Source organism: Heteronotia binoei, chromosome 2 (assembly GCF_032191835.1).
Source record: "Heteronotia binoei isolate CCM8104 ecotype False Entrance Well chromosome 2, APGP_CSIRO_Hbin_v1, whole genome shotgun sequence".
NCBI lineage: Eukaryota > Metazoa > Chordata > Lepidosauria > Squamata > Gekkonidae > Heteronotia > Heteronotia binoei.
This window is the reverse complement of record NC_083224.1, coordinates 24,082,852-24,110,417: the sequence shown is the minus strand read 5'-3', so window position 1 is coordinate 24,110,417 and position 27,566 is coordinate 24,082,852. Positions and strand designations below refer to the sequence as shown.

Genomic DNA, 27,566 nt, shown 5'->3' with positions numbered 1-27,566 from the left:
GAGGAGCCAGGTGCGCCTGCGCGGCTCCGCTCCCTTCCCACCCCTTTCCCCCGCGTCTTCTTTCTCTCACGGCCCCCTTTTGATCCCCCCTCCTCCTCACCCCTCCCCCCGCCGTCTGCCTCTGGCCTATAAAAGCCGCGGCCGGCCGGGCTTTCCTTTCAGAGTCCGCTGCAGAGGCGAGCGCGGCTGGACTCGGCTGAGAAAAGAAAGCGACGCGCGTGAGGGAGGGAGGGAGAAGCAGGCGGGCGGACTACGACGGTGGCGAGGGCGGCCGCCGGGCCTTGAACAGTGTCGTCGTCGTCCTCCCCTCGAGCGCCGCTCGGCCTCTTCCGCCGCCGCCCCGAGTTCCTGCGGCTCCCCCGGGAGGTGCCGCCTGACGGGCCCTTCCTCTCCTCTGCCGCCGCGCCCCTCCCCGGCGGCGCCATGAGTTCGGGGACGCCGTACCTGGGCAGCAAGATCAGCCTCATCTCCAAGGCGCAGATCCGCTACGAGGGCATCCTCTACACCATCGACACCGACAACTCCACCGTCGCCCTCGCCAAGGGTAAGGCCAAGGCGGGGGCTCTCTGGGGCCGGGTAGGCCCTCGCGGGGGGAGCGCCGGGCGGGGAGGACGAGGAGGGAGGGGGCGGCCTTCGGGGCCTTCCTCGGGCTCGGCTGCTTCTCCCCAGCCTTGGTGGGGGCGGCGAGGCAGGAAGGAATCGCCTCGGCCTCTCTTCCCCCCTCTCCCCTCAATTGCCTTTTCTTTACTGGAGGGAGGGGGGGGGAAGCAAATGGAAGGAGAAAAGCCACCGGGCCTGGAAAAAGGGGGCGTGTGTGCGGCGGCGGCGGCGTCAATAGCTTCCCATTCAGACACACACACACCCTCCCTCCCCCGCGCCATGAATGGCTGTTCCTATTAACAAAGGGGAGGGGGAGAGGGAGTTAAATTAGGTGAGTTCGGGGAGCGGCGGCAAAGGCGCAGACCCCCTCCTCGGCTATTGCATTTCGTCTCCTCCACCTTGCTCCTTCGGAGGGGGTGTCTCTTGGTTAAGGAGGCCCTGCAGAAGAAGTGAAGAAGATGATATTGGATTTATATCCCACCTTCCACTCTGAGTCTCAGAGCGCTCACAATCTCCTTTTTACCTCCCCCCCCCGCACAACAGACACCCCGTGAGGTAGGTGGGGCTGAGAGAGCTGTAACAGCAGCTGCCCTTTCAAGGACAACTCCTACGAGAGCTATGGCTGACCCAAGGCCATTCCAGCACCTGCAAGTGAAGGGCTGGGGAATCAAACCCGGTTCTCCCAGATATGAGTTCGCACTCTTAACCACTACACCAAACTGGCATAGCAGTTACAGTGTTGGACTAGGGATCTGGGAAACCCAGGTTCAGATCCCCACTCTTCCCCACCTTGCCTCTTTGGAGGGGCGTCTCTTGGTTAAGAAGGCCCTGCAGAAGTAAAGAAGATGATACTGAGATTCAGAGTCTCAGAGCAGCCACAATCTCCTTTACCTTCTCCCACCCCCAACAGATATCCTGTGAGGTAGGTGGGGCTGAGAGAGCTCTCACAGCAGCTGTCCTTTCAAGGGCAACTCCTACGAGAGCTATGGCTGACCCAAGGCCATTCCAGCAGCTGCAAGTGGAGGAGTGGGGAATCAAACCCGGTTCTCCCAGATAAGAGTCTGCGCACTTAACCACTACACCAAACTGGCTCTCCAACCTGGGCTCTTTTTCTCACCCTCCCATTCATCGGGGAGGCATCCAGTGGTCCCTCTAAGCTGAGTTAGTGTGAGCTAGCTCACAACTTTTTAGCCTCTGGCTCACGACTTTTTTGTCTTAGCTCAGGATAAATGTCCCCAGAGCACACTAATTTATGCAGTAGTTCACAACTGTAATGCCAGTGCTCACGAAGTAGAATTTTTGCTCACAAGACTCCACAGCTTAGAGGGAGCATTGGAGGCATTACAGTGGTGGTGCGTAGAAATTTGATGACCCTTGGCGGGAGGGGGATACCCCTGGAGATCTTTTCAAAGGGTAGCCGTGTTCGTTTGTAGTAGGGGCAGCCAGGTTCAAGCTCAGGAAACTTTGCAGAGGGCGGCAGTGGGGAAACCACCCCTGCTTTTACTCGCTTGCCTTGAAAGACCCTCTGGGATTGCCATAAATTGGCTGCGACGTCTCCATTTTAGACACGCAGCACACATTTGGAGTCCAACGAGGTTTTAGGGCTTCAAACTGCTGAAGAGAGTCAAAGCTCCCCTTTTTCAGAGCATTGACTCTGCAGAGCTTATATGCTGGAAATCTTGTTGGTTTTGGGGGTGCTACTGCACTCAGTCTCTAGGTATTGTGGCTCTTCCATCACCCCACCTCGCCTTTTTCTTTTTAGCCTATGGCTTTTCCTGGAGGTTTGTGACTGCTTGCATACATCCTGGGGAAGAAAAGGATCTCTGGGCCACTTTCCGCTATTGCACTTTCCCCTTTAAAAAGTCTTTAATGATACAAGGGTGTCTGCAGTGGAGTTGCTGCTCTCAACAGGCAGCCTCCTTCCTCCTTGCTTTTTTTGAGGCTTCAACATCTCTCTCCCCCCCCCCCTTCAATTCTATAAGGATTTTGTTGTTGAGAATTCCATAAGGATTTTGTTGTTGAGAAAAGATGTGGTGTCCTCCCGAGTTGTAGCTTTAAAAAAAAATAGTTTTGGTCTTCTACCTGCCAGTGTAGGAGCGTGCAGTGACTCCTTTTACCCCACCCACTTCCTTTACGAGCAGGTGCATTTTCTGTATCTTTTCGAGCCATTACAATACAGAAGAGTAGCTTGAACTTGGATACCCAGGAAAGAGGGCGCACCAACGCCATAGAATATACATCAGGAAAGGAAGGGTCCCCGCAATTTTGTCTCACTACTTTGTCCTTGTCCTCCCTTCTTTTTGTGCAATGCTGCCAGATAAAAAGCATCTGCCTATTATGCTGTGTTTTGTTAGCAGATGGCTCAAGTGAGAGTACTCTGGCATCTTGCCGCTTAGACTGACCCTGTAAAAGCCCAAGACTGTAAGGATGCCTACTTCCTCCAGCTTGCCTCCCCCCTTTCAGCTGGAAGTTTTAGTGGCGAAGGGGAGCCTCCCTACTCTGAAAAATTGGGAGGGAGAAATAAGTAGGTCATATTCCTTTCACCCATGTAGCTCTGAAAGCTGGGAGGATGGCTGCTGGTGTTTTTGCTTTCATTCTAATGGGGTGGATAGTAAGTGGCCTAGATGAATATTCCTAGAGTTGTGTTCTAAAGGCTTAATGGATACACCCAGGATGCTCTAAATAGTCTTGTAAGGGTCTTTGACTTGATCATTGCAAAGTGACCTAGATTTTTGCAGGTCCTGTGTAAGTTCTGGAAGATCTTTGCTCTTTCCTCTTCAGCTTTGTCCTCCACAGCCCCCCTTTCCTCTTAAGCCTTGTTCTCTGCAGGACCCTCCCCCCCACACACACACTTCTGATGGTTGTAAATGGGAAAGGGGCACCATAAAGCACTGCAAATTCTCCACATGCTTGATCAATGGCCTTTAGCTGGTGAGTCAGTCATGTGTCAGCTTAAAGTGGCTTTTCTTAGCACAGCCACCTTGTTTTGGGAAAGTTGGCATACCTGCTGTGTTGGTTTTTTCCCCAGGTTGTAGGATAAGGTTAAAAGTGTGTATTGGGGGAGGGGCACGGGGTGCCTGTGCTCTGGCTTTAGGGACTGACCTGTAGGTGTGATTTGACTGCAACCTGCCAAAGCTGTGAGCCAAGGAGAGAGAACAAAGCCAGTCTTTTAAGTGGGCAGAACTGCTTCAGTTCAGCTTGTAGCTCGCTGCTTTCATGAATCAGCTTTTGATGTATGGCAGTGTGGAGCCAGAAGGGGTGGTTAGTCGCTTGGCAAGCCCTGGCTGCGGAGCGGTGGAAATCCAGAGTGTCTTGAGAGTTTAATTGCTAGATATCTTAGCCACACAAAGGGTGGGGACGTGAAACACTCTTCAGTTTTTCCACCAACTTCACAGAGCGGCACAGCCTCTTAAAAAAGAAAAGATGGCAGAACTGTAAGCTAGTGTTCTGATTCTTGTATAAGGGTAGAGAAATGTTCCTATTCCCCCTGCTGCTTTTTAAAAAGAACAAAACCCAGTAGCCAGGCAACAGAAGAGCAAAGGGTAGGAGGGAATTGTTTGGTGCAGCCTGCTATCATATCTTGTTCTCTGTGACCCAGAACAGAGATGGCAGCACCCAGCCATTCATTTGTACGGTTCTGTGTATTCTCCAGTTGCTTTACCTTGTGGGCAGCTTCAATTTAGCCCCTCCCCTCTGCTGGCATCATTGCCTCAAAAGGTCCTTGGTGCTGTCCCCTTGCCTCATAGCAGCTTCCTGCAAGAAGTATGATTGAGACATTTTTCTTGTTTTGGTTGATGTGTGCTGCTAAGACATGAGTTCTTTTTTGTTGTCAGGTTGCAACTGATTTACAGTGATCCTGTAGGGTCTTCAAGGCAGGCTATTTGGGTAGTTTGTTGGGGGAAATGAACTTTGAAGGAGACAAAGCAAGAGTGGGTAACTGAGATTCTCCACCAATGTTTACAGGGATTTTTCCCTTAAGAGAACTCTCAAAATAAACCAGGCAGATGTTTAACCAGAAGGTTTTTTTTTATCAAAGGAGGATAAAAGAATAAAACATGCATACAAACACATTGAAAATACATACAAGGCTAACTAAGGGGAAATCAGGAGAGGGGAGAAAGTAATTTCAGGAATAGGCTATAATTACCAGTCTTAAAACAAGAGGTCTGCCGAGGCAGCAGCAAAATGACCAGCATTTCATGGAGAGAAGAGAATCCCAGATGTGATGTGTGCATACTGTGAACATACTGTTGTGGAGCAGAATGCCATAATTCAAGGCTTTTTTGGTAGCAGGAACTCCTTTGCATATTAGGCCACGCACTCCGATGTAGCTATTCCTCCTAGAGCTTACAATGCGCTTAGTACTATAAGCTGCAGGAGGATAGGCTACATCAGAGGTACTGTAAACTGCAGGATGATAGGCTACATCAGGGGTATGTGCCTAATATGCAAAGGAGTTTCTACAACAAAAAAAAGCCCTCCCATAATTTATAGGGCAAAATACTCCCTGGGGCAAACTGACATATTTGCCCCCGGAACAATAACTTGAGGGGGGGTTTTGGAGGTGGGCAATGATCTGGGAGAAGCTTGATGAATTTTTCTGAGAACTATAGGTGTAAATGGTGCTTGCTGACCCTGCAAGTAGCAGATGAGAAAAGCTACCAGGTTTTAGTTAATAGAATTAAGTGTTCCTTAATTAGGGTAAATGTGGGTGCAGGGAAGTGAGGCTGGGTGTTGATGAGATTAGTCAGTAGGTTCTTGGGAGACCCGTTGTCCTAGATTATGGTTGTCTCTAGGGTGGGGAGGAGGTTGTTAGCTAGCCAGCCACTCCTATACTTCTAAACGAAGGGTCTAGGTGTGTTTCTGACTGGCGTAAATTTTGTGTCATTTTCGGCCAGGCGCTTAAGATATTTGAGAATATATATATATATTATTTATTTATTTTAGGGAGGATGTTTATGGTTTTCTAGCTATAAACTCTTCCTCAGTGAGAGGAAGGGTCTGACTGCTAATGGAGGTGGTTTACTTGCCTCCATGTAGCAACCCTGGATTTCCTTCTTGGTCTTCCATCCAAATACTAAACAGGGCTGACCTTGCTTAGCTTATGAGATCTGATGAAATCGGGCTAGCCTGAATCATCCAGGCCAGGGTTTTTTTCGCTTGGTGGTGGAAAGTGCCGTCAAGTTGCAGCTGACGTCGGGGGACCCTGTTGGGTCTTCAGGGCAAGAGATGAACAGAGGTGGTTTTGCCATTGCCTGCCTCTGTGTAGTGACCCTGGCATTCTTGGCAGTCTCCCTCCCAAGTACTGACTAGGGTGACTGACCCTTAGCTTCTGAGATCTGATGAGGTTGGGCTAGCCTGGACTACCAAGATCAGGGTCAGTTGCTCTTCTTAGCTAGAGTTTCTCATTTCTGTGCTAGTTGTGAGTAAATTGCTCATGGGATTCCAGGATTGCTGGGTCCCATTTCCTTAAAAAAAAGGCCCTCAGTTTATCTCTGACCTCTGTTTCCATATCAGCCTTGTTTATGAAGTAGTGACTGTATGGTGGCTATATGTCGATGCTGTTCAAAGACAGAAAGCTGTGCAACACCTGATCTTAGAGCTCAGGACAAGAGCTCTGGCCTTAAATCTTTCTGTTCAATTGGTTTTGAGCCACGAGTGACTATAGAGTGGGGTGGCCAAACTTGCTTAATGTAAAAGCCACATAGAATAAAACATCTGATGTTTGAGAGCTCCAAGACGTGAACATCAGATGTTTGAGAGCCGGAAGGAAAGAAGGCAAATAGATTGGGGGGAAGTGGGAAGAAAGCAACTTTAAATGCATTCTCCAAGCCGCTGACTGGCTTGGCTTGGAGAAGTGATTTTATTTATTTATTTCTGTCAATGTATAGTCCGCCCTTTCCCACGGTGGGCTCAGGGTGGATTCCAACATGATAAAACAATTAAAACTAACAATAGGCTAACATAAATAGTTATTTAAAGAGACCAATGCCTTCTCCAAGCCAGTTGGTGGGGTGGTGGGGGCTTCGAGAGCCGCACAATATGTGTGAAAGAGCCACATGTGGCTCCTGAGTCACAGTTTGGTCACCCCTGTATAGAGGACTCCTGAGTGACTAGAGGAAGCATTATTTTGAACAAAATGTGCAATGAAGTTACTTGACCCTATCTGAATTTTCAGTTGTGTGTAAATAAAAGCAGAGCCTTTGTCTCCAGTGAGGATGGTGACAGAGGCTTTGCCCTAAGGGGAGGGATCTACCACTCGCCCACAAGTGAATGAGAGTGGATAACTAAGTTGGATTAGAGAGGACTTCACTAAAGCTTCTAGTGCTGTTGTAGTAGCAGAGAAAGCCAACTATGGTGTAAAAGTGACTAAAGCACATATTCTTTAGAGTCAGTGTGATGTAGTAGTTAGAGTGATAGATGAGGATCTTGGAAATCCAAATTCTTACTCTGCCATGAAAGCTTGCTGGGTGACCTTGGGCCAGTTGCACATCCAGCCTCTCCCCTGTCTTACAGGGTTGTTGTAAGGGTCAAACAGGGGAAAAGAGAGCTATGTAAGCCACTTTGGGTACCTTTTGGAGAGAAAGGTGGGATATAAATAGGGTAAATAAATAATGGAGGACATGGAGCTGCCCACCTCTAATTTGATCAAGGGCTAGATGTGAATGTAGTGATACCCCAGTCGTGATACCCCAGTCTTCTTCAATCCATTTATTACTTGCCTACTGATATTTTGCACTTTAAACAAATGTTAGGCAAGAAGTATTGCTGAACCCAGTGGGTGCCACCGTCTTCATGAGAGGCATCAAGGAAGGAAGTTTTTGGTGTTCTTCCTCTCGTATTGGATGCTTTGTAGTTCAGATGCCCCAAAGCTAATTTGTCCTTTTCAGATTTCATAAATATGCCAGATATTTTTATAGGCTAACTAGGTTATCAGTGATGTACTTTGTTCTTAAAGCAGTAAGGCTGGAAGAGAAAGTAGACGTTTCAAATACTGATATTTGGGGGGAAATAGGAAGTATGACCACTGCCGCGCTATAATAGTTCTTTCCTGCCATTTCAAAACTTGCTTAGATTTTGACACAGCAGAGATTATTCCTTGGTGAATATTTAGTTCTGCACCAGTAGAGGCAAACCCTTCTCTGTCCAGTGTGAACAGCAGCAGGGGCTTTGACCTTAATGGGAGGGCTCCACCACTCACAAGCATTTATCCCTCCTGCTGTGGCATCGGCAGTCCAAACTGCCTTGCAGTAGTTCTCCAAAGGCCACCTACCGTGCAGAGGATGTTCTCCCATTCCCCTTCTCAGACCTTGATCCGTACTAAGCAGGGCGTTTACAGGGGTGACTGCCTTCTAAGTGCAGAGAGGTCAGCGTCCAGTGGGAACTGAGGCTCGAAGAAGGGAGGGACAATGGGTCAGCGGCAGAGTCTCTGTTTGGCATGCAGAAGGTCCCCAATTCAATCCCTGGCAACTCCAGTTAAAAGTACCAGGTGGTAGGTGATGTGAAAGATCTCTGCTTGAGACCCTGGAAAGCTGCTGCCGGTCTGAGTCCTTGATACTGCCTTCAATGCACCAAGGATCCAGTTCAGTATAAGGCAGTTCAGTGGGCTGTGGGCAGTGCTGTCTGAGAACGTATTCGGTAGGGAAGAGACTACTCAGTGTTCATATCAGTCAGAAAACTGCATGTGCATTAGAAGATGTGGGGTGTGAGCGTGCCCTAGACCTGTTGGTGGAGTTTGGAATTGTTTTTGTTTTGCAGATCACTTGCAGCACTCTTTATTTTTGTTATCAGAATCCCAGTTTATGCAACAGTCTCTGTGACACAGTAAAGGGAAAAAAGCAATGAGCAGGTGGCTGCCCTGCAAGACTTGTGCTTGTTCTAATTTTTCTGCTTTCCTGATTCTTTGCCTACCTCCATTTTTACCCTTAGCTTAACAGTCTAGATTGGAGCTTTCCCTTTCTTCTTGCAATGATGCTCCTGAATTGAACTTTCTTGATGGCTGCTGCTCTCCTTGTCTGTAATAGAACTTGTCCTTGAAAACTGTGGCCACTGATGGCTTTGTATTTGAACAGGTGCTTTGTGCAAATTTCCCAAAGATTAAAAAAAAAGGTAAAGGTAGTCCCCTGTGCAAGCACCAGTCGTTTCCGACTCTGGGGTGGCATCGCATCGCAACGTTTTCACAGGAGACTTTGTATGGGGTGGTTTGCCATTGCCTTCCCCAGTCATCTACACTCCCCCCCCCCCCCAGCAAGCTGGGTACTCATTTTACTGACCTTGGAAGGCTGAGTCAACCTTGAGCCAGCTACCTGAACCCAGCTTCCACCAGGATTGAACTCAGATCGTGAGCAGAGCTTAAGACTGCAGTACTGCAGCTTTACCACTCTGCACTACGGGGCTCTTTTCCCAAAGACACATAGTTTAAAAAGAGAGCTTGCAGCATCTAACTGGCTCAAACAAATGGCTACCTACACTGCATTTATTGGGGGCCCAGTTGGCTTGGTGTAATTGTTTGGTCCAGTCAGGATGTAGTGGTCTGGCTGACTCGTGATCTGGAGCGGACATCCCAGCTCCTTTTAAGAGGGAGGCCAGTTCATTTTGAGAATTGAGATGGGTGTATTTCAATGAGGAGCCTGGCAGTTTTCTAAGTAGGCCGCTTGCATAAAGGCAGTGTGATACAGCTTGTTAGGTCAAGTGCTAACATCTGGTTTGTTTTCACATGCTAAGTGCGCTCCTTTGGAACTGAAGATCGTCCCACAGATCGTCCTGCTCCCCCAAGGGAGGAAGTTTATGAATACATCATCTTCCGTGGCAGTGACATCAAGGATATCACTGTATGTGAGCCTCCGAAAGCGCAGCATAACCTTCCTCAGGATCCTGCTATTGTCCAAGTAAGTGGGGGCGAGGTTTCCCACCTGGAGTGCCAGCTGCAGTTTCGTTCCACAAGGTGAACTCACTGCATCTCTTCAAGAGCTTCCAGCAAAATGACAGTGGACCCTAAATATTCCTAGGAATAAAAGTCCACTTTGCCTTGGATAGTTCGTTACTCCAATTTAGCTCTAGCCCAGGGTGACTTAATTATTAATTAGAAACAGTAGTTGGTTTTTATAGCTAGTTAGAAGTGGGGCTCTATAAATCCACATGCTGCTTGCTGGCACCGGGCAGCCTTCCCAACTCTGGCACGCAGCCCTGCTCTGTCTGGCAAGGAGATTCTTCTTGGTGGGTTTCACAGAATGCCTTCTACTAAAATCCAGCATATGGAAGGGAACCACAGAGGTGTGCAGTCTTGATAATGAACATGAATGCATGCTGGTAATCCTGACTGTGTCTTGAGGGTGGAGATCTGCTATTTTCATCTATAAGAAAATAAGAAAGCCCTGCTGGGTCAGGCCAGTGGTCCATCTAGTCCAGCATCTTGTCTCTCACAGTGGCCAGCCTGTTGCTTTGGAGGGACACAGGGCAGAGAGGATGAGACTTTCCCTTGATGTTGCCTCCTGGCTCTGGGATTCAGAGGTTTAGTGCCAGTGGGGAGGTTCCCTTCAGTCACCATGACTGGTAGCCACTGGTAAACCTATCCTCCACTAATCTGACTAATCCCCTTTTTAAATTACATGAAAAAATCAATTGATAGATAAATTTAGTTCCTGTCCTCCCAATTTCTGCTGACTGCAAGCAGCAGTGCTGCCTCTCCCTTAAGCCTTAAATCACAGGCTTTGTATGGAGCCAAATAAGGCATCTCTGAAACTTCCTTGTCCTTCTAGATATCTGCCTGGCTAGTGGGCCAAACAACAGCTGGGATACAGTGAGTGGCACAACTAGTTCTGTATGCCTAAGGGGGCCTTGCTGATGGTGCTTCTCAGATCGTAATCTCTTCCCTTGCCATGTTGCTAGCTGCTTTTGAAACTTACAAAACTTTCAAAAGCACTTTACAATCCCACACAGATCAGTATGAGGACTGTACTCGATCAAGATGATTGTACTTGAAGCAGCTCTTTGGAGCTCTGTGTACCTGGCTTCTAGTTAGCCTCGAACATATCCAGTACATATGGGAAAAGACTGGTATTAACACTGAAAGTCACTTTGGAGACCGTTATGTTCTCCTCTTTAACAAGAGCATTCTTTTGCTGCTGAGGTATACATAAAATATTGTACAGCTGATCAGTCAAAATCTGAATTCTGAACTCTAAGCACTAGTAGAGACAGTTGACTTGAACTCTCATTTGTGTGCTACTGTAGCTCCCGGCATATATAATCGTCTGTTCCACACTGAAGTAATGGGGTTAACAAGATCCGTTTGGGCCTGGCTTCTGGCTTTGCTGGCAGAGCAAGGGTCTGTTCGCCTTGATTTCTTGGTAGCTTTCGATACCATTGATCATAATGTTCTTTTGGACCAGCTGACCAACATGGGTGTCATGGGCACTGTATTATAGAAGCATCAGTCCCGTCTGACTGGGAAGTATCAAAAGTTGGTGCTGGGAATAGCTGTGTGCCACATTTGCTCTCAGATCCTGCAGAGCTTTACCGTCTCTCAGAGTTCTTTAATCATCTACATGATAAACCACAGGGAGAGGTCATCCAGAGAACTGGAGTTGCATTGGTATTCTAGTGCTCGGTTCTACTCCCTCCTCCTAGCAGAGATGTCAAAATCCTAAACAAGTCTCTTCATTCAGTAATGGGCTGGATAAAGGCCAGTCAGCTCAGTCTAAATGAAACCAAAGAGCTCTTGGTCAGTAATATAGCCAGGGATTATTGCATCCCCTCCTTAAAGAGCAGGCTTGCTGTAGACCTGTGCCTGCGGAGAGGAGTCTTGCCACCTCCACATAGCACGTAGCCAACTTCAGTTGATGCGCAAGGTGCAGCGAACCACAGTTACCAGTGCCCTGATTACATCTGGGTTGTTTCTATATGAGACTAATTCTGAAAACTGTTCAAAAGCTGCAATTAGTTCAAGACACAGAGCACTACCTCTTGCTATTGGGAAGTGTAAGGAGCACCTTGCTGGTTTTGAAGGCTTCACGCTGGTGGCTGATTCCCTTCCAGGCACAAATTCAGAAGTGCTACTGGCTCCCTATAAAGCCCTAAATGCTCTCAGGTGTGGATACATAAAGGTATCTCACATGAGTCTGCTTAGCAAGTAAGGTCAACTTTGGATGCCTGGCTTTGAGTGCCTTCATCTTCAGGGTGAAGATAGGTGAACACCTGAGAAAAAGGTGCATCAGCTGAAAAACTCCCTTCCCATTGCAGGAAGGAGGAGCAGGATAAACACAGGTTTGCCTGACATTGAGCTTTAGTCACCAAAGAGAATCTTCACTTTCCTCCAGGATCTTGCGTTGGTGCTTCCGTCTGTTCTTTTTATCGCCTGCCTTTATTTACTTAAATGATACAACTCATTTAACCCATAAGATCTGAGCAGTGCTGCCTTTATTTATTAGAACATCTCGTTTAAGGTGACTTGTGGTGGCTCCTGTTCCAGAGACAAGGAGCCACAATGGAAAAGGCCTGGTCTCTGGTTGATGCCGGACAGGCCACTTGAAGTGATGGGAGGGATAGCTACCGGGCTAGTTTTTTTCTTTCCCTGCTGGCCTTACAATAAAAAGACATCCTTACTGAGCATCTCCTTCCAGCGTTTGCGTCGCTTGAATGGATGGAACTTGCATTGGGAAACGTGTCTGTGAAGAGTTGCTGGACATAAGTACTTCAAATAAAACCAACTGGCGCTTGTTTAATTATGCTCCAAGATAAAACGGCCAAGCTCAGTTAATGCAACGGGGGGAGGGCATAAGAGCAGTTCCTCGAGCCTTAGGTTAACGCCGCTCTCTTTCTTTGCAGTCTTCCCTGAGCTCTGCCTCGGCCTCCTCCTTCCAGCCGCACGTGCCTTACAGTCCCTTCAGAGGCATGCCTCCGTACAGCCAGCTGGCCGCCAGCTCTTTAATTAGCCAGCAGTACGCAGCTTCCCTGGGTCTAGGTGAGTTAACGCGGGCCTCTAGCCGTTGCTGAAATGGGCAGCTTGTGTTTGGGGTGTAGCTTTTCAGACAGCAGGTCATGGCTCAGACTGAACGTTCTATACAAAAACTTCCACGTAGAAAACAGATATCGGAGAAGGCTCCGGCCTAGAGTTCTCCCTGACTTAATGCATGGAATTCCCCATCCTCTGTCCTCGAGAAGCGTTCTGTCATGTGATCCTGCACCTGCTGCCTGGCCATCTTGGTGAGCACCAGGTGCAAGGTATGCAAGGGTTTCCTGGTGGCTAATGCTCGTTTTCATAGCAGCCGGTGCCTTATCGGAATTAATGAAGAGTCCAGTAGCACCTTTAAGACTAACAAGTTTTATTGTGGCAAAAGCTTTCTAGAAACACAGCTCTCTTTGTCAGATGAAAATTAAAAAAAATATATATTTTTTTCTTACTAAATTACATGGCAGATCTCCTTAGCTGCTGATGGGGCATAAACAGGTTTTATGAACAGAATTTTGTAAAAAGTAATTGGTCTTTAGAGCGGCTGCTCAAGGTGTGTGAGAGGTTGTTGAGGCTGGCGGTGGGATGGCGGTGTTAATTCCAGCTCCATCAATAAACTCTGTGTGTGGTCTTGAATAATTGCCACTTCTCGGCCTTTGCTCTTCAGCTGTGAAAATGTAATGGGGTGATTGGCTTCAGAACCTTAGTGTGAATTAGAAGGATTGTACTGCGTGTCCCCAGGTGATGCACATTAGATGTCTTCATTCAGCTGCAGAAAGTTACTCATTTTCTAAGTTTGAGATAAATTGAAAAGGGGGAGAAATCCTACTGCCTGTTGAAGTGTTGTAGTCCCTTTAATTGTTCTTGTACAGATCTGTTTGCTACATGGTCTATTGTTAACATTGGCTACTGAGGGTAGTGACTTGACCGGGCTGGCTCAGGCTAGCCTGCTGTTGGAAGCAAAGGAGGGTCAACCCTGGGTGCCACTTGGATGGAAGACTACCAAAGAAGTCCAGGATTGCTACATAGACGCAGGCAATGGCAAATCGCCTCTATTGTCTCTTGCCTTGACAACCCTATGGGGTCGCCAGCTGCGACTTGATAGCCTCTTCAACTCCTGCTGAGCCTGATGCTGCAGAATGTTCTTCTAAGAATGACTCAAAGATTTTTCCTTGTTCCAGGTCAAATTCTCTGGAGCCTTAAGGCCATGTAGCGCCAACTCTTGAACATCTCTCTTTCCCCTAATCTGTCGGGATGTCTGTACAGCCTCATGTCTTACTGGTATCCCTCTTTGCTTTGTCTTCTCCCTTCTGTCTTTCTAGAGAAATTGGTAAGCCCTCCAGCATCAGCAGCTGCTTCCAGTCCTAGCACTTCTTCGTCTCCTCAGCCAGTTTCAGAGCCTGACTTGTCGTCCGAGCCACATCTGCTGTCTTCTAAGGGTAACAGCAGCTTGAGGATTCCAAGTATTTTGAAGAACTGCATGGTGTTTGCAAAACATGTTGTCTTAACCCCTCCTTTGCTCCTGAACAGAGTAACATTGGCAAGGATTACTTCAGTGTTCTGTTTCTGAAACCTTCTACTCCAGGTATTGGATCAGTGGACGAAGAAGAGACTGACTTCTGGACAGTGTTTGTAATTGTTCAGTGTTGATTAGAGGGAATAAAACTGTGTAGCGTAGGAGAAATCGAAGGAAACTAGAAGCCATGGAGCAGTGTTGAGGAGTAGCGGAGTCTTCCGGAAGGCTCATCTTAGCTTCACAGCTTCCAGAAGACATTGCCTGTGTATCTGTGAGGGCTGGAAACCGTACAATGAGTTACGGTCAAGATTGCCACCCTGTTTAGGAGATTATGATAGTGACTGCCAGCTGATACATGAAACAATCACAGAGTGTCTTATTTGCGGGCGACCTGTTCTGAGAACAGAGCCAGCCAGCCAATGTTTTTTTCATGTCTGTGGCAAATCTGTCCCCCCGCCCCCGATAAGACGCACAGAACAGATCCCAGTCAGGCCTCTCACAGAGCATTCTGCTTCTCGGTAGTTACCCTGTTTCAAAGCCTCGTGCCAAAGCCTGAAGCTGTATTTCCTACAGTGGAAACTTTCGCTTCTCCCCACAACCAGAGCCCTAAATTGGATAAAAGTAGATGACTGGGGAAGGCAATGGCAAACCACCCCGTAAGAAGTCTGCTGTGAAAACGTCATGATGTGATGTGTCCCCCCAGAGTCGGAAACGACTGCTGCTTGCACAGGGGACTACTTTTACCTTTTAGTGAAGGGGAAAGAATGAAAGGGTGGGGAAGTCTCTTTACACTTGATCAGATGAAATCACCTCGTGAGGTACTGCGTGCTCATGCTCTGTGTGGCTGTTTTGTTATTTTTTTGCTTAAGCCTCTCAAAATTCTGTCTTGTGTTGCCTTAGTTCTCTAGGCGTATGTGTAAAAACATTAATGCATGCTTGCTTTGAGCGTAGAAGCTTGCGCTCCCTTTGTGTGTTTGCCTTTTCAGATTAGAGGTCTATCTAAGTGCACTTCGTAGTCGTAAATATGCCAAAGCAGTTGTGTTCCTTAAGCAACCTGAAGGCTATGTTGAGACTATGAATGGAACATTTTTAAAAAGTGTAAAGCTGTGATGGGGGGAAAACAGTTTTAGGGAGGGGGAAACGATTTCCAATTCCCCCCCCCCCCCCATTTCGAGGCCTTCACATTTCTAGTTCAGGCCTGTTCAGAAGCCTTGTAATGCCCTCTTGTAGCAAATCATTCAGAAGTAAATGTTGCAACTGCCTGACTGGAATACAGGGGTGACCAAACTTGCTTAACGTAAGAGCCACATGAGATGAATGGCAGATGTTTTAGAGCTGCAAGACATAAACGTCAGATGTTTGAGGGAAGGAAGGAAAAGGGGGAGATGGGGGGGAAAAAAGCAACTTTTAACTTTAAATGCGTTCTCCGAGCTGCCAGCTGAGTTGACTTGGAGAAGTGATTTTAAACAGAGCAATGCCTTCTCCAAACTGGCTGATGGGGTGGTGGGGGCTTTGAGAACCACACAATATGTGTGAAAGAGCCACATGTGTGCCCCCAAGCCACAGTTTGGCCACCCCTGCTGTAACACATTTCCACCCACAAGAGGTAAGTTGTGGAGAACGCGAGCTGATTCTTCCTTCCAAGTTGCTACCTGAGCAAGACTTTAAGATGCTTTGACTCAAATGCAGAGAACAGCTTCTGTGGTGTCTGCAGGGCTCAGGTGACCTGAAGGAACAACATTAGAGACGTCTGCACTGGGAGAAAGGAATTGATTACACTGTTGGAAATGTACTTTTGGTGATTGGTGGGGGTGTGTGTGTGGGGAATACCTGCTGGATCCAACCCAGTATACTGAACCGCTCAGTTGCTTTCCCTGGCAGTAACTTGCGCAAGTCCATAGTGCAGTTGTGACAGATCAAGAGAGTTCTTTGTTCAAGTTTAAATCTGCCAACTGAAGGTACCTGCATGACAGATTCGCAGTAGTTGTGCATGGTAGAACATGATCTACTTAACGTATTTTGTGTATGAAGCAACTATAAAAGGGCGTTGTGATACCGCTTACTGATAAGCATAAACTAGACTTTGCACCACAGTCCTTAACTTAAACTCCTCTATCTATTCCATAGATACTCAAGACAGGGCTGTGCATTCAGCAAAGAGAAAGATACTGCATCAAAACAGCTACAAAACCATTGTTTTTGTATATATACTTGGTTCTGCTGCTAAAATGAATGCTTTTAAAGGTGTTAAAATGCCAGGTCCTTTAACTGCTAGATGAAATGCAGTAAAAAGTAGTGTAGGCTATGGCTGAGTGGCTGGAATCTGAATTCTAGGTCCCTGGAGAAGATGCATGCAGTTATGTGCTGCATGAAAGTCCTGCTGACAGTTCCAGGTGTGCATAGTGGAAACAAACCTACCTGTGGCAGGTGGCAGCTTGAGACAATGCCTGTCAGCTGAGTTTCAGGCAGTGTTGCCCGGTATTCAGAGATAGGAACATACTTGTGCTTTAAATTTCTGAAATAAGACACACACTGATTGGTGCTGTCTATATGCCAGGGAGGACGAAACTCTGTACCCAAACCACAGAAAAATTCCATTATTTCTTTTTTTTCCCTTTCAGCAGCTTCATTTGTGCACTTTGTCAGTATAGCTGTAGTTTGTGTGTGTGTGTTTAGAGCAAATTTGAGCTATAAATTAGATGGGGAAGTTCACAAACAGTAGAATACTAAGCGGGGTGTTCTTGTCTTACCATGGATGGTTTGAAGGTGTGGTATGGAGAGAAATCTGCTTCATGTTTGATATAACTTAGAACTATGAGGGGGTGAAAACCGGTCTGAACTTGCACTAAATTTTGCTTGTGTGGAAAAGCAGAAAGATGAATCCTCCCGTTGGAAAAGCACATAGACGTTTAAAGCAGCTTAATGCTCACACTTTGCCCCAGATCATGCCCTACTGTTCTTTGACGATCAAAAAGGTCCATAGATCCTTAGCCTCTTCATGAACGCTACAGATCCTGAGAATATTTTATTGGAGAACAAAGGGGAAGATTCCAAACTGGAGCTAGGTGGAACATTTCCGGAGACTTCGAAGCCATGGAGGCTGTTTTGTTTTTCCAGCAAAAAAAAAAAACAAATGTTGGTGGAAATTGAAATATCAAGCCTACATTTATTTTACTGCTTTATCAACATAAAATGCATCATTTATAACTGAGCATATGGAATTGTCATATACATAGAATTTTAATGGTTGGGATGCCTTAGTTTTCTACCAGCAAAATTGCCAATATACCCAGTTCTTCACAGCAAACTGTAAACTGCTTTACCATATGTTGCCTTTGCATATGTATCTTAGTTTTTGCCAGAGAGGGGGAGGGGGAAGCTGAACACGATAAACAACTCATTGTAAGCAAAAGGCTGTATATCTGCAATGGTCTTGTGCTGTTGCTGTAAGACTGGCAGCATATTTGGGTACTGAAGGGAGAAACCACTGAATGCTTCATTGGTCACATTTAACCAAAGTTTCTGTAAACTTCTGTATGTTTAATTTGTGCCCAGGGAGGTACTGTTAACTGAAGAGAGTCTTTAAGCCTTTGCATTATAAATTGAGTAAAACCTCATTGTGAAAAGAGAACGTTTCACTAAAGTTATTTAGAGCGTCTCTGGATGGGCCAGGGTAGCCTGAATCTTGTTAGATCTCAGAAGCGAAGCAGGACTGGCTCTGGGTAGTCCTTGGATGGGAGGGCCACTAAGGGAGCCCAGGATTGCTACTAGGGATGGGCACGGTCCAGGAAAAAAAATGTACCACGTGGGTTCATGGTCTGCAGTGTTTATGGACCCACAAACCTCCACATTTATGGACCGCTGGACCACAAACCTCCATGAGGTCCATTTGGTCTGTGCAGAAGCCATTTTAAATTTAAATGGCCTTCATGCAGAGCTGCGCAGCACTCACTTGTGTGCTGCATGGCTTTGCGAAAGCCATTTTAAAGGGAACATGTTCCCTTTAAATGGCTTTTGCAAGCCCCACCCATAGGGACTTTACAAACCTCCTGGGAGGGTTAGGGGAGGTCTGTGCTGGCACAGATGGCTCACAGACCACGAACTGGGCCCTGGTTCATGGGGAAATTAGGTCTCTGGTCCAGTCCATCATCTCTAGATGCTACACAGAAGCAGGAAATGGCAGCCACCTCCAAGTGTCTCTTGCCTTGAAAACCCTACGAGGTTGCCATAAGTCAGCTGTGACTTGATGGCAAAAGGCAACGAGAAGCGCACCTCAACATTTGTAATTTTTAATGGACGAGAAGTTGAGAACTCTTAGGCTGGGGGGGGGGGGCTGTCCCCGGCTATCTCATCTTTTAACTGCATTGCTGGCATGACTACATACAATAGCTTAAGCTATACTGTTGTGTTTTAACAAAATGCCTTTGCCTAGAATTGTATGCGCTCATTTCGTGTGGATTTTTCTGACAAATCCGTTGAAACATTTTGTGTGACTGCAGTGTGTCAGTTAAAATCTTGCTAATCGATTGACAGTTAAAGATGCTTGATCTTTTCCTGTGAGCTGCAGTAAAACCAAACTTGTCCAATCCTTAGATGTTTCAAACTCATAGAAAATGGTTTCTAGTCTTTTTAAAAAATTTCTGGAGAGCTCTCTGGTCTGATGGCAGGGTGGGTGGGGGCTGAAGGCTTCTGAACCTGATTGGCCTTAGAACCAGGAGAGTGGTTCTCTCAGTCGAGGGTCAACAGTAGCTTTTGACACTTCTCGGTTTTCCCTCCAGGCGCTGCTTTTGCATCTGTTCATTCAGTGCGTAAAAGTCCAATGGTGGAACAAGCGGTTCAGACGGGTCCCATTGACAACTTGAATCCCAAAAAGGCTCTTCCAATCAAAGTCACCCCTGCCATCCAGCGCAACGCACGGCCAATTCCACAAAGCAGCAAGACAACTGGTACAAAATTCCCTTTGGAAAAGCCTCCCCCTCCTCTTTTTGTAATTTGAGTTCTGACGTCTGCTTGAATTTACTTCTGCCTGTTACCTTTTCAGTGCACTGGTTACATGGTTTTGTTTCCTGTTTTGCCTTAGATACAGTTGATCCAGCACCTGTCCAAACGCAAGTGCAGGTGAATGATGAGAATAGAAGGCCCCAGAGGAGGAGATCAGGTATGTGAACCTGACATGTAGATTTGGAGAATTTTCAGAACTCTTTCCCCATGTGTTGCTTTTGCAGTGTAAGAGACTGGACCAAGGAACATGGAGTATGGCTAGCCAGGCCTGGTTATACAAAGGGCTAGAAAAAAGAGGCACAGCAATTCATTCTACTGTTTGAAATAATAAGTGCATATATAAATGAAAGCAGCTTGTAATGATCCCTAAAGCAGTGGGATCTGTTAGCGTAACTTTGAGCTGAGGATGGATATACCTTTTTGTCAGTGGATTTCAAGGGAATGATGGTTCCAGTTATCTGTTTGAAAGCTTTGTGGGGGTAACTTAAGGCTTTCCGTAAAGGAGAGTGGCAGGCAGCAGTGTCATACAGAAGAGTTCAAGCCCCACACAGTTGGATGGGGAGGGGTTTATTACTTGAGAGGCCTCCTCCCATCCAGCTTAACAAACTCTAGAACAGGGGTGTTGAACTCATTTGTTATGAGGGCTGGAACTTATATAAATGAGACTTGGTTGGGCTGGGCCATGTTGGGCCAGGGCATGCATGTACCTATTTAAGATTAGGTAGCAGAGAGAGAAACTTTATAAGGTTCACAGACAAACACAAAATATTTTTTTTAACTTAAAAACATGCTTAAAACATTAGCACTTGTTGGTCTTAAAGGTGTTTTTTTTTGTATCTTTCCCATGGGATCCAGGGAACTGGGCAAAGGAGGCTCTGGCTCTTTCCTTCCCCTGGGGACCAGGATGGGGAGGAGCCTCAGCCAATAGAAGGAAGAGAGGCTTGGCTCAGTAGTTCTGCTGTACAATTGAACGAGCCTGGTAAAGCAAACTCTCTCCCCCTTTCCTCCCTAAGGGGAAGAGCCGTAGCCAATGGAGAAAATAGATACTTTGCTCTGTAGCTCCTATGCAATTGAGCAAGCCTTGCAAAGCAAGCTGTGATGAAGAAGGAAGCAAGAGAGAGGGAGAAGGAACCAGATAACAGCCAGTTGCTTGGGAGCCTGATTTGGCCCCTGGACAGCATATTTGACACCCCTGCTCTAGAATGAATGAATGAGTGTGTGTGTGTGTATGGCTTATATTCCACCCTTTTCTATAAATGGGCTCAGGGCAGATCACAACATAAACTGACAACAATAAAAACCTACGATTCAGAGCTAAAACAATGCATTAAAATTGAACAGAGTAAGAACAATAATAAAGTGCATCACAGGTGGGAAATGCACATTTTATGGAGTAAATAGTTATGGACATGTGGCTTTTAGTATGTGAGTTTCACATGGGAGGGGGTTCATGATGCATTGCAAGCTCAGAATGCAAAGATTGTAAGTGCCCAGAGCAAAGAGTTTGCTAGGACTACCTCTTCAGTGGAGTTAACCTTTAAGAAGTGCAGTGTAATTACCTTACTTAGATGCACGGAACTCTTCACTCAAAGTCGTGGCTCGCTTAGGGCCATAAACATGCCTTTAAAAAAAAAAACTCTTGTGTTTTAACTCTTATTTTTCTTCAGGAAACAGGCGAACCAGGAATCGTTCCAGGGGGCAAAACCGGCCAGCTACTGCAAAAGAGAATACAATCAAGTTTGAAGGTGACTTTGACTTTGAAAGTGCAAATGCACAGTTCAACCGAGAGGAGCTGGATAAGGAATTCAAGAAGAAACTTAACTTCAAAGGTCCGTAGCTCTGCTTTTACATCTGGTGACGTGGACACTGGTCCACTCTTTTTTGGAGCAGATGAAACAAACCTCTAGTTGGAAAAACGATTGCTTGTCATCTCCTCTTTCAGATGACAAAGTTGAGACGGGAGAAGAGAAGGGGGAACCCACTGTGGCTGCTGAGAACTGCGATGGCAACGCAGACGAAGACCTCCTCGGACCCAACTGCTATTACGACAAATCAAAGTCGTTCTTCGACAACATTTCATCTGAACTGAAATCCAGGTATCCTGACATTGACTCTTTGGCCTTGGTCTTGACTCACCAACTTTTTTTAAGCATTAGGATTTAAAAACAGTCAGACTCTCTTCCCACCTTATTCTTCAGGCAGACGTGAATAGTTCTCTAAACCAGGGGTGTCAAACATGAGGCATGGCGGCTGAATTGGGCCCCCTAAGGGCTCCTATCAGGCCCCCAAACAACTGGCTGTCATCTGCTTCCTTCTTCGTCTCTCTTGCTTCCTTCTGCATCACAGCTTGCTTTGCCAGGCTTGCTCAATTGCGCAAGAGCTATAGAGCGAAACCTCTGTTTTCTCCATTGGCTGAGGCTCCTCCCTTAGGGAGGGAGGGCTTGCTTTGCCAGGCACAGCAGAGCTGCTGAGGCTCCTCTCCCTCCTGGCCCCCTGGGGAGGGAAGGAAAGATCCAGAGATTCCTTTGTCCAGTTCCCTGGGCCCCATGGGAGAAATACAAAGAAAGCACCTTTAAGACCAACTGCTAATATTTTAAGGATGTTTTAAGGGTTTTAAAAAAATATTTGTGTTTGGCTGTGTCCTTTATAAAGTTTATATCTCTGCTACCTAATCATAAATAGGTACACACAAAGTCTCATTTATGTCAGATTCAGCCCTCATAAGAAATGAGCTTGTTGACACCCCTGCTCTAAACCATCTTTGGGGGAGCCTTACAATATTGAACTATGTCTTGTGGATTACCCAGAGTATATAAAGCAGGGGTGGCCAACAGTAGCTCTCAGGATGTTTTTTGCCTACAACTCCCATCAGCCCCAGCCATTGGCCATGCTGGCTGGGGCTGATGGGAGTTGTAGGCAAAAAAACATCTGGAGAGCTACCGTTGGCCACCCCTGATATAAAGCATAGATTAATGTTCATCACAGCAGCACTGCAACCTTAAAGCAGCTCTTTCTCCTTTATTTCTGTACTTTTTTGGGACAAAAACTTCTAACACAGTCTAAGGGGACAACACATCCACAGCAGCGTAACGGATCTTGTCTTGTTTAGTGGAGAGCCAGTGTGGTGTAGTGGTTCGGAATGGCATACTCTAATCTGAGGAACCATGTTTGATTCCCCACTCCTCCACATGAAGCCAGCTGGGTGACTTTGGGCCAGTCACCGTTTTCTCAGAACTTTCTCAGCCTCGCCTACCTCAAAAGGTGCCTGCTGTGGGGGAGGGAGGAAAGGTGATTGTAAGCTACTTAGAGACTCCTTCAGGTAGAGAAAAGCAGGGTATAAGAACCAACTCTTCTTTGTCTAGTTCCAGGCGTACAACATGGGCTGAAGAGCGGAAGCTGAACACAGAGACGTTTGGCGTGTCTGGCCGGTTTCTTCGTGGCCGTAGCTTCCGAGGGGGGTTTCGTGGTGGAAGGGGATCTGGTGCTGTGCGGCGGACTCAAGCAACGTCCAGAGTGGGGACAGGAAGGGTGTGAACCTTTCAGGCAAGGAATCAAACCATGAAAGACTCCGGAGTTCCGAGTCCTCCTCAGTAGTTGATCAGTGTTCGCTGTCTCAAAGACTCCTCAAGTTATGCCCCCTTGGCTTTTGACCAATCAAAACACCTCTCATTTGTTCTTGTTTCCGCTAAGAATTGGTGAAATTCATGCAAATAAATGACTTAACAGTACAGGAGAGATCCATTTCTAGAACAAATGAACACATGAAGCTGCCTTATACTGAATCAGACCCTCAGTCCATCAAAGTCAGTATTGTCTTCTCAGACTGGCAGCAGCTCTCCAGGCTCTCAAGCTGAGGTTTTTCATGCCTATTTGCCTGGACCCTTTTTTGGAGATGCCAGGGATTGAACCTGGGACCTTCTGCTTTCCAAGCAGATGCTCTACCACTAAGCCACCGTCCCTCCCCTAGATAGTGGCGTTTTCTGCTCTTATAAATAGCAGGAAGGGTCCGCCCTGGCACTAAGGAGTAACTAGCAAAGGGGATGCTCATGTATGTAAAGCTTAAATGTGTGTGTTCTTCCTGTAGGTTCTCACGCAGACTGCAAGAAAGATGTGTACATAGGAAGGAGGGGACAGCCTGAAGAGCTCTGCATAAGTGTGGGATGAATGAGCGCAATGTTTATTTGCTTATACTCCGAAGGCACTGTTGCTTCTGGGTCAGGATTGGAGCACAGCTGTAGTTTTGAAAGAGTGCGGAATGACCACCTCTTCAAGGAAATATTTTTATTTTTTTTCATTTTTTAAGAAGCGCAAAGAATTTAAACATGCTGCTTTGAGGTTTCCAAAGGCTGCTGCAGTTGAACCACGACACCTGTTCTTGTCTTCTGAAGGAATAATTCTCAGTTCTTCGAGAAGAACCAAAGCTCACTTGAAACCAGCAACTCCCGTGTTTTGTTTTTTGAGTGTGTGGTTTTTTTGTTGTTGTTCTGAGAAACCCAATATCTCGCAGGTCTCCTTCTGTTGCTTCCGCCACCCCTGCCTCAGTTCAAGCAGATTACTTTTGGTGTCTAAAAACGGGATTCTGGTGCGAAAAAGAGTTGTGTGTAGTGAAGTGATTGGGGAAGTTGCTAATCATGTAATTCTGGGTTCACCACTTGAGAAATAGGACTTAGCAACAAGCTCACTTGGAGTGCTGGTCACCCCTCAAAAAGGAATGCTGTCGAAATTTTTCTGAATGGCCTACAGTAGAAGGCCATTCTGTTGTCCACTCATGAGTTTAACAACACAAAACAGCCTTCTACTTAAGGAAGGCTGGGATTACGGGATGCCTATAGAGTTAACACTTTGAGGAGATAGAAATTACCCCTTTTCCCTTCAAAGGGTAAAGTTTTTGCCTCTGGCCTTGGACTCTCGTGACAAAAAAGCCCTGAGAAGGTGTGCGTTGTATGCTGGGCTGTCAACTCGGGGTGTGGGTGGGAGGGCGTGGGGGGAGAGAGAGTGAAACCAGCATGCTCAGTTTTCTACTTCTCTCCCCAAATTGTAAATAACTTGATATTTTGGTTTTTTTTTTAATCGTTGGGGAGGGGGTGCTTAAAGGGTGTGTGCTGGGATTATAAACTTTTGCATGAAAGTGAAGTTAAGCCTTTATAGTACTAGGCATGTGTCCTTTATTAGCTTATAGGAGTATTTTGTTGAAAGGCTTTTGATGGATCCCATAACCCTACCCCCCCCCCCTCCAGTGGCTAGCCTTATTTTTCCTCTCCACCCCCCTTGGTATTAAGTTGCTGTAAAAGTAAAGGGGGGGGGGTGTTTTGTAGGCCTGCATCACTAAGGATTGAAATGTTGTGGTGGGGCTGCTCCTGGAATCATTCTGAATAAAACATGTAAATGTTTGAAGCTTCCCACCTTCTTGTCTCTGTCTCCCAGACGTTCCTAAGCAATCCCACTTGATTCAGAATGAAAGAGAATATTCCCAGTGACCGACAGCGCTGAGAGAAGGTGCTAACCGTAGATGACAGACACCCATACTCAACTTTCCCTGCTACCCAAAGATTAGCTCTGAGTTTCACCTTTGAATGCTTTAACGTACCCAAGAAAGGCAATGGTCTTGTTACTGCTTTCCAGTATTCCTTGCCTTGAATGCTTGAAGGAAAAGTAGAAAGGAACACTTGGGGAGGGACGGTGGCTCAGTGGTAGAGCATCTGCTTGGGAAGCAGAAGGTCCCAGGTTCAATCCCTGGCATCTCCAAAAAAGGGTCCAGGCAAGTAGGTGTGAAAAACCTCAGCTTGAGACCCTGGAGAGCCACTGCCAGTCTGAGCAGATAATACTGACTTTGGTGGACCCAGGGTCTGATTCGGTTTAAGGCAGCTTCATGTGTTCATATAACTGTTGGAGGAATTGGTGGTTTGGCACACAAATTCAATTTAAAGTTTCTAGCTCTTACTCTTCTGGAGGGTTTATCATATTGATGTATCACATTCTTTTGGGAGCTCAGGCCAGTACACATGGTCCCGTGATCCTATTTTATGCCCAGAAAAAAATATTGTGAGGTAATTTAGCCTGAGTAGTTTGTCTTCAAAACTGCTGTTGTAAGGGAAAGCTGGAAAAAACAGCTGGCTTTTAAGAAAACTGGAGCCAGTGTCCATGCTTCAGTCATTAAAGTGAATTGACTGGGGTGGAGAAACAGGCAAAGGATCAGGCTGTGTATTCTTGGCCACGTTCATAACAGGCCTAGAAAACTAATTACTCAGACTTTCAAGCAAACAAAATGCAAAACCCTACCGAAGTGCACAAACACCACAACCCAGTCATATCACACTGCAAGGAATTTGAGGCCTTGTCGAAGCTAACGCGCAACTGCTTTTCTCCTAAGCAGCCATGACAGCCTGTATTGCAGAAAAGTTGCTTGAACTGGTATCCAACTCACTCAACCTGCTGAGGAGTTTAGGGGCGGCTGTTCAAGAGGGTTGAATGAAATAAAATTGGAAACTGTGTTCAAGTATTTTAAACCCTGTGCTTGGTTGCTGTCCTTCAGCACCCTGTCACTTCCATGTTCCAGATAAGAGGTGACGAGATCCCCAAGCCTGTTAAGTGCCTGCCCCTTGGTCTCCTGTAGCACCTGACTGTTCTACCTCCAAGCAGGTAACAATTGGGAATTTGATATATATACAGTCATTCTCTTGGATCTACCAGCCAGCTGCCTCTGCCCCTAGCAAAATGCTTTTGCTGGCACGTCATAAATCTGTTTTAAAGTTTCTGAGCTAATTCCTTTTATCCACTGATGGGCACTATAGTCTTGTGAAATGGTGAGACGTAAAAATATGAAATTTCAGGTACATCCGTTCCATGTAAATTAGTAAGACAATACACGGTACAGCCAAAATTAGGCATATTACCTCCTTCAACAGCATTTGTATAACTGCTTGAGTAGCTAGGAAAATACAGAAAGCCTGGACCCTTCTATGTTGGCAAGATCAGTTTCATTTGCTAGGTTAGAAAGGACCACAAAGCTGAAAAGGCAGGAAAATATGGACAAAATTAAGACAACTTGGTACAAAAAGTATGACCACATGCTCCAACTATAGGTCCATCATCCATTCACTTTCCTGGTTCTAATTTTTTTTTTAAATATGTAAGACTAAAGAGACCCAAGACACAGATGGTTGATGGTTAAGCAGCACTGTCTGTCATGGATTTGCCCCAGGCCAGGAACATTTAAGGTGGAAAAACAACCGCTTTCAGGTATTTTATGAAAGGCTATGTTGCAAAGAACCAGAAATAATCATCTAAGCATTCCCTGCTCCCCTTTCTAAGCCTTCTCCCTTTGTCTTCAGAGTGCTCCTGATCTAGGAGGCTTTGCCATCTAACTTGCCCCTGCATCTGACCTATGAGGTTCAACCTAAATCTGTAACTGCCTTATTTATATCAAGTGATCAGAACTGGATCATGCCAGCATCAGTAAAGAGCAGGGGTGGCCAAACTGAGGCTTGGGAAGCACATGTGGCTCTTTCACACACATTGTGTGGCTCTTGAGGTCCCCCCTGCCCAGCTGGAGAATGCATTTAAAGTTGCATTCTTTCCACCTCTTTCCCCCCCCCCCCCAATCTATTTACAGCTCTCAAGCATCTGACGTTCATGTCTTTGCAGCTCTCAAACATCTGACGTTTGTTCTATGTGGCTTTTACATTAAGCAAGTTTGGCCACCCCTTGGTAAAGAGCCTACATTGGAACTTATTTATTTCTTGGGTGCTTTCTGTCTTAAGCATGAAGACTGCATTAATGTAACAGGCACTATAGTTGAGGGGAAGACTCTGATGCTGGGAAAAACGAGGCAAAAGGGGATGGCAAAAGATGAGACGGCTGGACTATTACTGATGTGACAAACATGAATTTGAACAGATTGCGGAGGATGGTGGAAGATAGGAGGGCCTGGCGTGACTTTGTCCATGGGGTTGCAAAGTCGGACTCGATTGTGCGACCGAACAACAACAAATAGTTGAGGGGAAAGGTTTAGGCTGGTAAATATGGATTACAATCAAATGCAACTCTCCCAATTGTATGGTGTGCAAAGCCTGTGGTTAGAAGTGCAGAACTTTTTTTTCCAAGATTATACCTAACAAAATGGGAAGAGTAAAGCAAAAGGTGCATTTCTAAGGGGACTTCATATGTAATTCCAGGTTTTTTAGCACATGGCACAAAGACTGGGCGAATATGTAAACCAGATTCATGCTTTCCTGTCCAGCAGTGCAACACCAGAGCCAATTAGGTGTAATCAAGAATGCCAAATAAGGAACTGGGAGACCTAGGTTCATATCTCTGCTGTGCCATGAAAGCCTGCTGGGTAACCTTGGCCACTCGTATTCTGTTACCCTACCTTCCTGGGTAGTTGTAAGGATAAAATGAAGGACGGTATAAACAAAGCAAACGCTAGCAAGTGCAGTTGGGGAAAATCTAAAGCCAAATATCTTGAGTTTTTGCCGATTCATAATAGCTTGAGGTCAC

The 27,566-nt window shown here is 46.3% G+C and overlaps 1 protein-coding gene and 1 non-coding gene across 3 annotated transcripts; one reads left to right on the top strand and one right to left on the bottom strand.

Annotated features, from left to right (window-relative positions):
• LSM14B (LSM family member 14B) lies at positions 1–22,638 on the top strand. 2 transcript variants are annotated; one of them, XM_060230687.1, is made up of 9 exons: positions 161–544; positions 9,325–9,488; positions 12,427–12,562; positions 13,873–13,989; positions 18,845–19,012; positions 19,147–19,224; positions 20,735–20,896; positions 21,010–21,163; positions 22,430–22,638. In XM_060230687.1, exons 1-9 carry the CDS (start codon positions 424–426, stop codon positions 22,599–22,601), a joined length of 1,272 nt encoding a protein of 423 aa, XP_060086670.1. In that variant the 5' UTR covers positions 161–423; the 3' UTR covers positions 22,602–22,638. The 2 variants fall into 2 exon arrangements, with proteins under 2 accessions (XP_060086671.1, XP_060086670.1); XM_060230688.1 differs by lacking the exon at positions 13,873–13,989 and having other exon boundaries at positions 1–544.
• Positions 22,639–22,954: 316 nt separating this feature from the next.
• On the bottom strand, positions 22,955–23,021 carry TRNAS-GGA (transfer RNA serine (anticodon GGA)). The gene has a single exon. It is a non-coding gene; the product is annotated as a tRNA-Ser (tRNA).
• Between the last annotated feature and the right edge of the window lie 4,545 nt (positions 23,022–27,566).